A 15,541-nucleotide genomic window follows, 5' to 3' on the forward strand; every position below is an offset into this window, starting at 1 on the left:
AGATGGATTTGAAGCCAAGAAGTAATATTTATGGCAGTGGTGAGCATGTAGTGCTTAACTCTTCCCTACCCCCAGTAATTCCTCTTCTTCAAAGTCCCATGATGTTACTCTTGCCTTCTGTTGCTCCAAATGATCATTTGGAAAAGCAAACATGTATTTGGAACCCTATAGGAGAAAAAGTGTTGTAGGGGTGGGGCTTGATGTAGGGAAGTAGCAGGCTGGAGAGGAGAGTTAAATACTTCTCCCCACTGCTACTTCTTGGCTCCAAATTCACCCTACTGAAAACTGGTTTTCTTTTTTCTTTAAAGACATCAGGGCTGTATTATATACATTTACATGTGATGGGCAGTTAGCTCTTCGGTTAGGGGATTTACTATTTCAGTAGCATTATTACAAGACTGAGGATGAATTCTTAGCTATCTACAGCCTGAAGTGATAAATGCAGTCATTGATGGGTGTTTCCAATATTAGTGGGCTGTGAAGTTTTAGTTACCTTTCCTATTTCTCAGTGTCAGGTGGCACATGAGGCCAAATTTCTATCTTAGAACTAAGTTGAAACTCAGTGGTGCTTGATATACTTGGTGACTGCCTAGCACCCGGTTTCCTCTCCAAGTAAAGGCTGGTTTGTGCATAATCTTATTCCTGTAGATGATTATCCTCACTATAACGTCTCGATACTTGGATCCTCCTGATTGTATGGAAAGTTTTCATAGCAGATGTTCTTAGAAGTACCTGATACTTGTGTGGGAAATCGCCACAAAATCCTGAGGATCCATGTGGTAAATCATGCTAGACAGTAAAACCATTGCCAGGGTAGTCAACACGTGGAAATGTCCTGTTGTGAGCAACTGTAATCTGTGGGTTCATTCTAATTCTGAGTTGTGCAATAACTAAGTGCTTCTTCCCATCTCTCTTAGAATTAGTGCTGTGCCGAAAATTTTGACCATTCAATTTTTGGTATTTTAGGGGGAGGGGGGGTGAAAATGCAGGCATACCTGTTTAAATGTAGCCAGTTGTTGAGGTGTCTTCTTTTTTTAATTATTTTTAAAAAAAACACTCCCCAGCATTTTCAGCAGCCCAGGAGTACTTGCTGGATGCTTATTGGATAGGGAAAGGTCACATGGTCTCCAATAGGCTAAAAACTAAGAACTGCTGGACTCATCCAAATGCTAGAGGAAGGCAATGGTGTTTTTTTTGTGTGTGTTTTTGGAAAAACTAAAAAATACAAAGAAAGCCCCTTAGCAATCGGCTACACTTTAAAAAAAGGTATGTGAAAACCCTGCCCCACTCCCCAAAGAGAAAATTCTCTCAATCCCAACACACACACACACCCAAAAGAGGCAGAAAAAACTATGCCTCTTTCACAGGGAGAGAGGAAGTTCCCGAAAATAGCGGGCAGGTTTCAGCCCAGCTCTACTTAGAATAGCCTGTCCTGGGGATATTAGGTATGTGAATACTGCTACTTTGTGTTTGGCCCATAGGCTAAGAGTCATCAAGTTGCTGCAGAGTGAAAAAGAGCCAACCTACACACTGCACTATTTGCATATTTTATAGTTCAGGATTATTGTTTTATTTACTCTAGTGTAACTACTCATAGCTCTGATTTGAATCAGGACCACCACACTCTAGAAGAGGATTAAACCTGTGAACCCAATGCCATTTGTTTCCTGAAATCCACCCACACATGTGGGAGGTTAACCAAAGGGGAAAATATTTTGCTGATGCCGGTGCCACTCCCCCCCCCTTTTGTTATCATCCCCATGATAACAGAAAATGGTGCTTCAGGAATAGTGGCCAGAAATTGATGGGCAGCTGATGAGAGCTGGAAAAAGAAATAAAGAATAGGTTGTTAAACAACAAGAATGCAGATATAGTTGGGCAAAGCATCAGGCAATAAAGAAAAAGGGTGTTAAAACGGACGAATTAGTTCCATGTTTTGGAAGCACTGAGCAATGGCTGACCAATGGCTTCTATCCCAGATCTTACCTGGCTGAACATATGATTATGTCTAAGGCCTAATCTACCCCAAGCAGGATATTGCACTATGAAAGCAGTATATAAAAGGCAGGAGCCACACTGCTGCTTTATAGCGGTATTGAAGTGCACTGACAACTGTTGGGGCCCATGGACACATACCATATACTGTTTTCATGCCACTTTCATAATGCAATATCCTGCTTGGTGTAGATTAAGCCTATGATTTATTATATTCCAGAAGAGGATAAAACACTTGAAGAACCTTAAGGTAGACTTACATTTCACAAGTCTACCATCTCCCACAAAGTTTCAGTAGTGAGAAAATTCAGAGTGAGAAAGAGAGAAAAGGGATTTCCAGACAGCAGGCTCCTAGCAGCTATTCCATCTTTTCTTTTTTAACAAACTATCTGTGGTATGAGGAAAGGCAGGAATATAGGAAAATTAACACATACACACATAAAACAAAATTACCCCTACCAGCAGTTTTCCAAATATCAAGGAAGAATGCATACTCACAATGAAGCCAAATTAAAATTGATCCTGACCATTTTTACCTGTCCCCACATCCTCTCTGGCAAGAGAATGTGATACAAGCAAGATAGCTGGGAAAGAGTTGTGGATTGTCTGTGCTGTTCTCAATTATCCTCTTGAGGGTGGGTGTTTTTTCATTAGGTACAGAGAAGGAAAGGTCCATACAAGTAAGTATGTATCAATACTGAGTTGTGCCCATGCTATGGGGGGGGGAGGGGAGGAGGAGGCAGCACATATGATATTGAACCTCTGCTAACGTCTTCCCTTGGTCCATTTACGTTCATTTTGAGAAGGCTAGAGTGAGTTGCTGCAGTAATAAATCTGTTCTCCACCTCCTCCCTAGCTCAGAGAGTTTGACCTAAAGTTTCAAGGTTTTAGCTTTCTGACGTTTCAAGGTTTCAGTTTCCTTCTCAGGGTCTCCAGGGGAAGGAGCTAAATCTTTGGTTAGAACTTGCAAACAAGGAGATAAACTTTTTGCCTGAAGTGTCTCTGCCATTCTAAAGTTTAAACCAACCCCCTTCCCCACATCATGTTGTTCTTCTCTTTGTAAATTGTCTCTGTTTATATGGAAGTGATGGAATGGCATAATACTATTTAGATGTTGAAAACACTTGGGGAAGAGGACAGTGACTGGTGCTGGAGGTAGAAGATAGAAAAAGGTGTTTCCAAGCTCCTCCCTCTTCTTCGGTGTCTGCCTATTCCACCTTTGAGGTCCCAGGCTCTCCCTTCTGAAACTCCCTGTGGTGAGCCTCAGGTGATCTGGCTACTTGTTGGATGAACTGTCTCTTGCCAATCAGATTGTACTGTGTTGTTTATAAATGCTCTTCTGATACTTAGAGAGTTTCTTTGAGGATGCCATTATGTAGAGTCTCATTGAAGAAACATTTATAAATACATAAACCATCTCTATCCCATGTGCAATGCACTTGCCACCCACTGAGCAACGGCTAGTCAGGTGGGCTCATTCCCGGCAGCCCCATGATTCAATGTAGTAGGGAAAGCTACCATTTCAATATTTGATTGAAGCAGCAATATGCCTATGCTGTGCCTGCACCACGAGCCAGTGTGGTATAGTGGTTAGAGTGTTGGACTAAGAGTCAGGAGTTCCAGGTTCCACTTGGCCATGGAAGCTCACTGGGTGACTTTGGGCCAGTCACAGACTCTCAACCCAGCCGGCCTCAGCCTTATTGTGGTGAGGACAAAATGGACTGGGAGAGGATTATGTGCGCTGCCTTGGGTTCCTGGAAGGGGAAAAGGCAGTATATGAATAATAAATAAATGGTGTTCAGTTTGTATACAGATGAAGCTCCCAGCTTACCTTAAAGTCGTCTTGTATTGAGAGAGGCACAGTCCTGGCGGGAAAGAAGGGAACAGCAGAGAGCCAGTGGACCAGAGGGAAGGCTAGCTTCCTGTAGCCTGCCTGTGGCTTGTAAAAGCTGGGCTTCTGCGCAGTTTTGAAATTGCCATCACCGACTTACCCACCCACCTCAAGGTAGTTTAATCCTTTCTATGGACTGAGGTCAATCTCTGGTTAACAGTGCTGGAAACACTAACCCAGGTGTATATAATGGACCATTATGGCAGGACAAGTATCAAGGATAGGTACACTACAAAGGCTTGCAATTCTTTGCCACAGCTCTGTAGGTGTGTGATTCATTGGGCTGGATCCACTGGTAAGGGGGAGCTGGATTGGGCTCCCCATTCTCCCATGAGGGGGCCCTATAAGGGACATTGGCAGGGCGTGGGCATCAAGAGTCAGCCAAGTGAGGGGCTACAGTTCTGCTGTGCCCCAGGACAGTGGAGAAGGGGCTCATTTTAACAGCCTGCACCGTGATGCGGGCACCTGCCTTCTGCCTCCCCACTGAGGCCTCTGGCGTGCGAACCAGGGTGGAAGGATCGGACAGCAGGCGGGCTGCTCACTTACTGGATCCCCTACCAGAATTCTATTACAAGCTGAAACCAATAATGGGGTTGCACTCTCCCTGAAGGAGCAGGTTCGTAGCTTGGGGATTCTCCTAGAACCATCTCTGTCTCTTGAGGCTCAGGTGGCCTTGGTGGCACAGAGTGCTTTCTACCAACTCTGGTTGGTGGCCCAGCTACACCCCTATCTGGACAGGGATAACCTAGCTTCAGTTGTCCAAACTCTGGTAACCTCAAATTAGATTACTGCAATGCCCTCTACATGAGGCAGCCTTTGAAGATGGTTCGGAAGCTGCAGCTTGTGCAAAATGCGGCAGCCAGATTGATAGCTGGTGCAGGGAGGTCTGAGCATATAACACCGATTCTGGCCCGCTTGCATTGGCTGCCTATACGTTTCCAAGCCCAATTCACGGTGCTGGTTTTAACCTATAAAGCCCTACATGGCTTGGGACCGCAATACCTGATGGAACGCCTCTCCCAACATGAACCTACCCGTACACTGCGCTCAACATCTAAGGTCCTCTTCCGAGTGCCTACTCCAAGGGAAGCTCGGCGGATGGCAACAAGGGAGAGGACCTTTTCGGTGGTGGCCCCCTGACTGTGGAATGATCTCCCCGATGAGGCTCGCTTGGCGCCAACATTGTTATCTTTCAGGCGCCAGGTCAAGACTTTCCTCTTCTCCCAGGCATTTAACGGCATTGAACGCTAAGTTTGTTTTTTAATGGACCCCAGAATTGTTGTTTTAAATTGATGCTGCTGTTTTTTATACTGTTGTTTTTATGTCTCTGATGGTTTTTAAATTTTAATGTTTACTGTTTTTAGCTTTTGTTAACCGCCCAGAGAGCTTTGGCTGTGGGGTGGTATATAAATGTAATAAAATAAATAAATAAATTTGTTGCAAGCTATTTAACCGAGTCTAACTCTTGTTTGTCCTTCCCCCCCGCTTTTCCCTACCCTTCCCAGTAGTAATCTTGCAGAAAATTTACTAAAGCCAACAAAATATTATAGTGCAGCTTCCCCTAACCTGATGTTTGGACTACAGCTCCCAGCATTCCTAACCATTGGCGACACTATCTGAGGCTGATGGGAGTTCAAGTCCAAAACATCGAGAAGGCACCAGGTAGGGAAGGCTGCTGCAGGGTTTCCAGGTGTGCAAATTAGTCAATCCAGTGAGAACTTCTTTCATGAGCACAGAGTCACATACTTGGGGAATCAAGATGATTTGCACTAAGATGACGAGACAATATGTTTAATAATTTATTAGTAATAATAAATAATAAATAATAATTTATTTTAAATCCTTATTCAGCAGGCTTTTGCTGAACAAAATAACATGTCTGCCATCTCGATCAATGTTCATCATTTTAATTAGTTGAATAGTTAACATAGCAGACTGGAGTCTAATTATGCAGTTAATATATTAAAATATTGGGTTTTTTTATTGCTATTACTCATGTGCATTAAAAAGTGAATAGATGTTTGTTTTAATGTATGACTACTGCAAAAAGAAAATTCACTCTAAAATGCTTTCAAAATGTCCTTAATAATTTCTGAAGTTCTTGAACTTAAGGAGCTTTGCCTGAGGAAGTTCTCAGGTTCAGTCCCCAGTAGCTCCAGTTAAGGTTGGAAATCTCCTGCCTGAAACCCTGGAAAGGCACTGCCAGTCAGTGCCAACAGTACTAGGCTGATGGACCAATGGTCTGACTAAGTACATGGCTGTTTTCTATGTTCCTATGTAACTGTCACCAAAATAATAGTTTCATTCATATGACAGGTCATTGTAAAAGTATGAGATATTAATGATTTGTGATGATACTCCGTTAAGTGCAAAAAAAAAAAAGTCTGAAGATTTTAGCTGGAAATGAGTGGCATATTTTAAAAGAATAGTGAAATTTTTCTTTCAGTTTAGAAACAGAGATGCATAAAACCAGTTTTATCTCTTGGTGAACAATTGTAACATCATTATCCAATACATTTTGAGAAGATGCTAATGAATCCAATTCTGAGCAATTAAGCTTACGTTTTAAATCAAATAATTAAATAAACCCTTAAGTTATTCTGCCAGCATTTTAATTTGCAATGTATTGAAAAGAAATCATTTGCAATGGTCTGTGACAAATCTTATGAAAATTAGTATGTGCTGTGGAGCACATTTATGTGGTCTCCCTAAATGTTCAGCAGCACCTAACTGTAAACACAAACAGTGGTCTTAAAGATATTTCTGTCCCAGAGTGTACTTTGATGGTGAGAAGCTGTAACATGCTAAATTCTGAGGTTTCTCTGCAACAGAAACGATACTATATACAGGCACTCCCATTCCAGTGCTGTGGTCTGTAAGTCTGATTGAAAATAGCTTTAGCTGCAGCACAGTATGTGGGGTTCGTGCATCCAACCCATTCCATGTCCTGAGCTGTTTAACCTCTTCTTTAAAAACAAACAAAAAACACACCACGGATGAACTCATGTCACTTGTAAATCATATTGTCATTTCCTACAAAGCAGAGATAGTCTTGAAACGGCGTGAAACAGTCTGACAGCTTTAAAGAAGCCTCCCCATGCACATGCGTGCACGCACACACACACACGTATTCGATCCATTCGAAGTCCATTCTGACATCAGAAGTTCAAGTGCTTTTGGGGGTGCATAGTCAAGATCAATTCAGATTAGTGGATCCTTTAACCACACTTCTGCTCATTATCAGGGCGATTAAAAAGCAGTAGGAGGGCAGGGATTTTCCAATCCTGCTCTTTCATGGTCTGTCAGTAGCATGAAGTTTCAATGGTAAGGTAAGGTTAGGACCCATAAATGGTTCCTGTTTAGACCTGAGCTGGCACCAGTGGCACCATTATTATTGTTTTTTGTTGCTGTTAAAAAAACAAACACAATGTCAGAAAGAGTATTTCTAGAAGTCAAAGAGGATTTGTGTGCCTCTAATAGGGAAAGAGGTGGGGTAGCTTTTTCTCCAACACAGCAAGGAACATCTTCTCAAATTCAATTTTAATTTTGAATTTGAATTTATTTGTTGTTTCAACCATCATGGTCATATGATCCACAAATGCATACACTAAAAATACAGAAATAGTGGCATACCTACACAAATTCAACAATAGAAAAGATTTTAAATTATGAATTCAAATGATAAAACTTTACAGATAACGATAAGTATAGAAAAATAAAAACTACTGTTAGATTAAAATTTTCAAGGTTAGTTACATAATTACAGATCACCATATTAGCCTCCACAAATCTTCTCAACTTTTGGGCAGCCACTCTGCGAATTTTGCAACTCTATCTGTCACAAATTTGTCCGCATCAGAGAACAGGTATATAACTTTATTATTATTATTATCTATTTATATAGCACCATCAATGTACATGGTGCTGTACAGATAACACAGTAAATAGCAAGACCCTGCCGCATAGGCTTACAATCTGCATCTGATATTTCCTTTAACAGGTTTGAAATAAACTTTGCCCTAGGTTCAGAATACAGAGAACAGTATAATAAGAAATGATAAAGATCCTCTGCTACATGAGCTCCTGCTATAAAGATCCACTGTTCAACCGGGATTTTACAGTAGCATCCCTCTAAATATTGCAAAAGCGTCATTTGAAAACACAGTGTCAGGAATTCCTTTCTAAATGAGGTGACTGATAGCTCATGCAAATAAGTTTCAAATCCATGAGTTAATTTTAGGAGATGCAACTGTAGGGAAAACAATGATTTCTGAATTACCTATTGGGAATAGAATTCCCCACTTTATTCTTTATATGTCTTCAAATCTGATCTAGGGTCCATTTCTTGAGAACCTGGGGTATTTAATCAAAAGCTAACATTTGCTGTTGATAGTTTGCTACCCAAGTATTATGTCTATAAGATTTCAATTGTCCCCAATTGAAAAGGGTTTTAGGTATCCCAGAACCATCCATATTAAAAAGTTTAAAATAATACATAAACAAAGCTAAAAAATTATAAAACTGTACTGGCATAGTCCCTGTCTATGCCCTAGGAATACCTGTTGGACTAGATGAGGGTAAATTAAGTAGTATTTTAAGAAATTAATTTGGGGTAATTTCCAAATGATTTATTTTTGCTAAGCCCCAAATTTATACTCCCCCTTAGGTCTGCTGAGGGAGCACTTTACCTATGTATACTCTCAAGGCAGGAATATTCATATTACCACCTTTAGCTCTAGCAAAGCCCAAGACTGCTTGCGAGAGTTCAAAATTCAATTTCTCTCTTCTATACCACTGTTAAAGGCACATTAGCCCTGTTGTCTTCCCTTTGTGTTATGGCTATTGGAGAAAGGAGAATGCAAGAGTGGTTTCTGCCTGATAAACTGTGACCTGGACAGTTGGAGTCCAGTAAGAAAGAACCTTCCCATAGGTGGTCAATTACTGCAAAGGCCTAGAGCATGGGCTGGTGGAATGAGAGCACATGGGTTCTTTAGGATCCAGCATATTTCCAAAGGGACCTGTGAGCTAGTCCCAATCCACAGCACAGTTAAACCTGGTTAATTCCATTCACATGATCATGTGCTACTGGACTGTTGTGTACACATTGGCTTGTAGATCATAGCTAACACATAATGCAGTCCACCAAGTTTGTTGGTTAAGATGAAGTACTGAGTTAATGCCTGTAAACTAATTTAAATCCAACTGTTATGGTTTAACCGGGTGGTGGAGCAAGCTGCCCTGAAAAAAAAAAGCTGGGTGGATGGAAGTATAGTGAGTGCAGTAGCAATATATGAACTGGCTTAAAAAATGATTTTAAGGCTACCTTTGTGGTGCAATGCTTTGGTAAAATATATTTTTGTAATGGAAACAAAATATTGAGATGACAAGGTATAAAATCACTCAGTCTACATTGTGGAAAATAAATGTGCGGAGCACTGGCACCTAGCCACATGTTTCTGAGATGGACTAGCTCGTGGGATTAGACAGGCTTAATGTCACGTTTTCTGTGGCATGACTAGCTGAGATTTCATGGCAGGCTGGGGTAGTAGTTAGCATTAGCCTGCATTAGGCATGTAAGAAGATAAAACAACAGCTTTATGAACAAATGTACATTGGAATCTTTTATGCCTTGCAGAGATCCATGTGCAGAGGTACTTTTCCTTATAGCATTAAAGAGCTGAGAGTAACCAGCATCTAATTAAGTAGCTTTACAGCAAATGTACTAGTCGTCATGTCATAGCAATTAAACTTTGATTTGGCTACTAAGTGCTTTAGAAACTGCTGGTGTTTGTTAACTCACAAAGAAAGGTCCCATTTTTGTTTTTAAGATAGGCTTATACTGCAGAGAGGTTTTTTTTTAACCAAAGTGTTTTGTTTTTATAGAGGGTGGCAAAAATGTAATGCACAAAGAACCACCATTGTCATGATCTTTTCCTGGGCATTGCTTCCATGTATTTCACCAAGTAAAGTGCATTTCCATTACTGTGGTGCATATGCTTTCCGTACTTATGTTCAAAATGTAAAAAGGGGACATGGAAAAGTTGGGGAGGGAGCACAGTTCAGTGGTAGTGCACATGTCATGCAAGCAAAAGGTTCAATCCCTGCATCTCCAGTTAAAAGGAACAGATAGGTGGTGATGTGAAAGTCCCTCTGCTTGAGATCACAGAGAGCCATGCAAGCTACACTCAATAGACAAATAGTCTGACCTCGTATATGGCAGCTTCCTATGGTCCTGGTCCTGTATTTATGAATGGAATCCCTTTTCCAAGCAACTATTATAAGGGAATCTCTTAAAAATAATTGTGAAAATCCTGACATTATTTAGTTTTGATTGTTTTACTTGAACATTATTATAACTAGTAAAAAACCACAATTATCTTAGATGGACATAGTAAGAGGAGGAAGAATCTGGGAGGGCATTGATGGTAGGGAAATAGGTGCAAGCAGTCAGTCCATTTTTACTTAATTTTGTACTTTAACTTATAAGTTCACATATATGCCTAGTTTGTTGGTATGTTAGTTTCTTCTTAATTAATACCCTGCTGACACTGGATGATGTGAAAAGAAATGAAGTCAAAGTGCTATCCTTTGTATGTTTGATGAATATGTAGAGCTAATATAATAATGAAGTGGGTCACTTTAGTGGCAGGAGCCGCTTCACATGCAAAGGGATATGGGTGGTTCCACATGGACAGTCCCTAGCACTACTAATTAGTAGGCATTCTGCAGCTATTCTGTGCTTTTTAATTATTTACAGTATTTATTTACAATATTTATTTATTTATTTATTCTCCTTAATGGATCTTCTGCACTAAGAAAAGAAAAAAAGATGGAAGAAGCATTAGGAAAGCACAGAGAGGCTACAAGTGGAATACGATAACGTCTTGATCCCTTCCCCCTTCAAAAATTCCATGAATGAGGCTGGGTGATGTAGGATAAAAGCCTTGTCTGGAAGCCCTCATGGACACAGAGCTGCTTTCTCCACTGTGGAGAATGAGAAAGAGAGAGAGAGAGAGGGCTGCAGTCAAGATGACAATATATATTTTTTGTAACTGAGAAGCAGAAAGTATATAATACTGAAAACATATAAAACATATTTCACATCTGTATGGTCAACGTTAAGTATGCTGAATTACATTATTATACAGAAAGTTCTTGTTCCAGTCTTTTAATTGGTAAATAAGACCTGAAACACCCAGCCCAGATTAATGAATATTAGCGTTGTGCTGAAAATTTCAATTATTCAATTTTTGTCATGGGGGGGGGGGAGACGAAAACTTGTGCGAAAGACCTTGAGAGAGGTGAAATTTTTCTCCTTGGAGATGGGGACAGTGTTTCTACATACCTTTTTAACTGTAGGAAGTTTTGGGGGGTCTTCTTCCTATTTTTAATTTAAAAAAAACACCAAACCACCCCCAGCACATGCATCATGAGCACAGGAGTTCTTCCTGAATGCCTATTGGAGAGGGTGAGGTCACATGGTCTTTAATAGGCATTCATGAAGGACTGCTGGGCTCCTCTCAGTGCCAGGTTTTGTTTTGTCTTTAAAAATAAAAAAATAGAAAGAAACCCCCTAAACAACCGCCTACACTTTTAAAAGGTAGGTGGAAATGCTGCCCCCCCCTCCCCAAGGAGAAAATTTCTCCAAAATTCTCCTGCTCCCTGCAAAAGAAGCAGAAAAGGGGAGAGAAAAAGTACCCGAAAATAGGGGGCAGGATTCTGCACAGCGCTAATGAATATGCTTCCCAGATTTCTTTCCTCAGTTACTTGGTCCTCAAACGTATTTATACTGTATGTTTGCATTATATTTAGGTTGACTGGTTCATTTCCACCCGTAACATATTAAAGACCAGAGATTGTAGGAACTGCAATGTAACATTTCATGAAAACCAAAAGAGCTATTAAGGGACAGACCTGATTTCTGCTTTTATTTTTACATTTTTTTAGGTGACATTTACGAAGAGGAAATTTGGGTTAATGAAGAAGGCTTACGAGTTGAGTGTTCTGTGTGACTGTGAGATTGCTCTAATAATCTTCAATAGCACCAACAAACTGTTCCAGTATGCCAGCACTGATATGGACAAGGTGTTGCTGAAGTATACAGAGTACAATGAGCCACATGAGAGTCGAACGAATTCAGATATTGTTGAGGTAAGAATATATCTCTTGCAAATTTTTTCTATACCTTCTCTTGCAAGTTGGAAACTGGTTTTAATTTCTTTGTGGCAATTTGCTGAAGTTCAAGTGAAATTACTAGATATTCATTCTACAACTCACAAATTATTCAGTTCAGGATAGAACACTACACTACTTCAGTCACTTGTTTACCTTAATTTTGTTTCCATTTTATGTTTGTAAAGAATTCACTTCTATCAAATTCAGACACCTTTCTCACTATAAGCACAAAATACAATTTTTTTGCTCCTTAAAACCATGGATTCACATTTAAAGGCATCCTTTTTGCCAACCACTGTAATTTGTAATGTGGTTGCAAGTTAAACATCATTCAGGGAGCAATTCCATGGTCCTGGGAGAGTATCCCAGGGACCGTAGTAAATTTCAGTGTTTCCCCTCTGAAGCTTTAGATACTGCTGTGACCTTGGAAGAGGGAAAATGAATGGGGAGTGTTTCCCTCCACCCCTTGCAGCTGCCATGGAAAGCACCACGGCAGTTTCCTCACCTGGGGTCAGATCTCTTACCTTGAGTGAAGATGCAAATGAGGGGAAACGCGGTAGGAAAGAGAGGCACTGGGGATCTGCAACATCCTGATGCCTCGCAGCTCCCACCCTTACCCCCATTGCCATGACTTCACTAGACAGTGGGCTTCTCTTAATTAAAGGGAAATCACACTCACTTACTGGCACTTTGCTTCCTGCTTCCCTTGCGAAATTGTAATGAGCTGAATTGCATGAGAGGAGATGGTCAACCACATGGTCTGTAATTGAAAACTTCTCAGTGCTCAGAGTATTGAATGGAGCAGCGCCCTCTAGTGGGTGTTTTCTAGCACAACTTCGGCTGCACACAGTAGGAAATCCCAAGATATTACAGTAGAAAGGTTTTCTTTAAAATGGAATAACCCGGGGAAGGGAAGTCCCACCAACATCCCAGGCATGCCTGATGGGTACGCGGGAGAAGGCCTTCTCGGTGGCTGCTCAAAGACTCTGGAACTCCCTTCCCAGGGAGGCTAGGCTGCCTCACTCTGTGCTACAGTTTCGGAGGCAGGCAAAACCTTTTTTGTTTCATCAGGCTTTTGGAACTATACTGGACCTGTGTTAATGTATTGGATTCCCCCCCCCCTTTTAATCTGTTACAGCTTTATAAAAAATAATAATAATATGTTTTTAATTTTACTGTAGTTTTAATTGTATTTTAAATTTTGTAATTTATATTTATATGTTTTAATTGTACATGTTGTAATTTTATAAACCGCCTTGAGTCCCAGTACTGGGGAAAAGGCGGGATATGAATAAATATAATAATATATAATATAACGAGTGGGATATGTGCAGGAGATTCATGGCATCGTCAAAACTACCCACAAATTTCCATGAGTAGCCAGTCACAAGCCTGCCCTAAATTGCTCGTTTAGAGAAGTCCACTCTCAATAGCCTGTCTAGTGAGAAAAGCAACAGGGAGGAGGAGGAGGAAAGATTAAGCTCGCCTCCATCGTGCCTTCTGCTCTGCCAGGGGTCTGCCAGCAGAGCAAAGGATATTCAGAGCGCACTTTCAGAAAGAATGGAGTTGCTCTGTTAAGGATCTAACCATGATGAGTAAAGCAGTCCATTTATACCTTTGGCTCATACATGTACCTTAATGTATTGTTCAGTATATTTTGAAATAAATATTTTGCTGCTTTGCAGAGAATAATAGAAGAATATTGATTCCCAAGTGCTTTGTAGTACTTGTTTGCTGCCATCCATTTACTCTGTAATCTTAGGGCAGTACCTTAGGCAAAAATGTAAAGAAATAGTTGAGTCACTTCAGCCAGGTTTGACAAATACGCATTTCAGTGTAGCCATCTCAGGGAATTTTGCTGCTGATGTCAGTGGAGCCAGAATTTAAATGCCTGTCTGCTTGGTGGCTTCCTGCACTTTTTGGCTCTGTGCTTTAATGCAAATCCAGAAATTCACAAAGCAGTCTCATAAAAAAGGAGCTTATATGTTCCTTTCCTGTGATAACTGTACCACCCATGCTGATGCTTCGATTGATTTGCCAGCAGGGCTGATTAGGGTTATGGTGTAGGGACTGCACAGGTACCATAAGGTTTGAAGAGTTCAGCGTTTGCAAGTAAGCCTTCCATAAAGCCCAAAGATTATGTTTAAGTAGAGACTGACAATCACCTAGATAAAGGGTTTGGGTATGGCGTCATTTTGACTTTTTGCCACCTTTTGGAGGGAGGGAGATATGAATAATTTCTTAATGTCATAGTGATTTTTAAGATCGTTTCTTAGTACTTACAGCAGACCTTTATCTCTGCATTTCTCCCTCATTGAAGTCCTGACTAAAAAATGAGAAAGGAGTCCACATGTGGAATTCATTGCCATTATTTTGGCATTTTGGTGCCCTGGGCAAATTACTAAAATAATAGTGATGCATTCTGTCTGATGTGATAGAGCTCTTGAACCTTCCCTGCCCATCTAGAATTTCTCTGTGGCTTTTTATGTCCTAATATGGACTCGTCCACAAACCTACAACGGCTTCCCATCCCCCTCCCTTGCATTTATTCCATGGCCTAGTTAGAGATGTACTTTTTTAAAAATATGCTTTTATTGCACTGCAAAGAAGTGGAATTGTTTTGTGAATCATTTACAGTGCAATCCTAGGCATATTTAGACAGAAAAAAGTCCTGCATCTCCCAGTATTCCTCCATGCTGGGAATTGTAGGTTGTTTTTCTGTCCAAACAAGCATAAGAACATAAGAAGTGCCATGCTGGATCAGACCAAGGGTCCATCTAGTCTAGCACAGTGGCCAACCAGCCATCAGCCAGGGACCAACAAGGCAGGACATGGTGCAACAGCACCCTCCCACCCATGTTCCCCAGAAACTGGTGCACACAGGCTCACTGCCTCGAATACTGGAGATAGCACACAACCATCAGGGCTAGAAGCCATTGATAGCCTTCACCTCCAGGAATTTATCGAACCCCCTTTTCAAGCCATCCAAGTTGGTGTCCATCACTACATCTTGTGGTAGTGAGTTCCATAATTAACTATGCACTGTGTGAAGAATTACTTCGTTTTATTTGTCCCACCAATCAGCTTCATCGGATGACCCCGGATTCTATTATTATGAGAGAGGGAGAAAAATGTTTCCCTATCCACATTCTCCATACCATGCATAATTTTGTACACCTCTATCATGTCTCCCCTTAGCCTCCTTTTTCCTAGTTAAACTGTCCCAGTTGATGTAACCTTCCCTCGTAGGGGAGATGCTCCAGCCCCTTAATAATTTTAGTTGCCTTTTTCTGAACTTTTTCCAGCTTTATAATATCCTTTTTTAGGTGTGGTGACCAGAACTGTACACAGTATTCTAACTGTGGTCTCACTATAGATTTGTATAAAGGCAGTATGATACTGGCAGTTTTATTCTCAATTCCTTTTCTTATAATGCCTAACACGGAGTTTGCCTTTTTTTACAGCAGCCGCACACTGGGT

At 40.8% G+C, this 15,541-nt stretch overlaps 1 protein-coding gene across 8 annotated transcripts in view; it reads left to right on the plus strand.

Moving 5' to 3' along the window:
* The window catches only part of MEF2C (myocyte enhancer factor 2C), a 215,140-nt gene that overhangs the window by 104,158 nt on the left and 95,441 nt on the right, over positions 1 to 15,541 (plus strand). For all 8 annotated transcript variants that reach the window (XM_063129637.1, XM_063129628.1, XM_063129629.1 and 5 more), the window contains one exon: positions 11,834 to 12,037. In XM_063129637.1, coding sequence (XP_062985707.1) covers positions 11,834 to 12,037 — 204 coding nt within the window. The remainder of the gene's footprint in view (positions 1 to 11,833; positions 12,038 to 15,541) is intronic.

The sequence above is a fragment of the Elgaria multicarinata genome, chromosome 6 (assembly GCF_023053635.1).
Source record: "Elgaria multicarinata webbii isolate HBS135686 ecotype San Diego chromosome 6, rElgMul1.1.pri, whole genome shotgun sequence".
In the NCBI taxonomy this organism is placed as follows: Eukaryota; Metazoa; Chordata; class Lepidosauria; order Squamata; family Anguidae; genus Elgaria; species Elgaria multicarinata.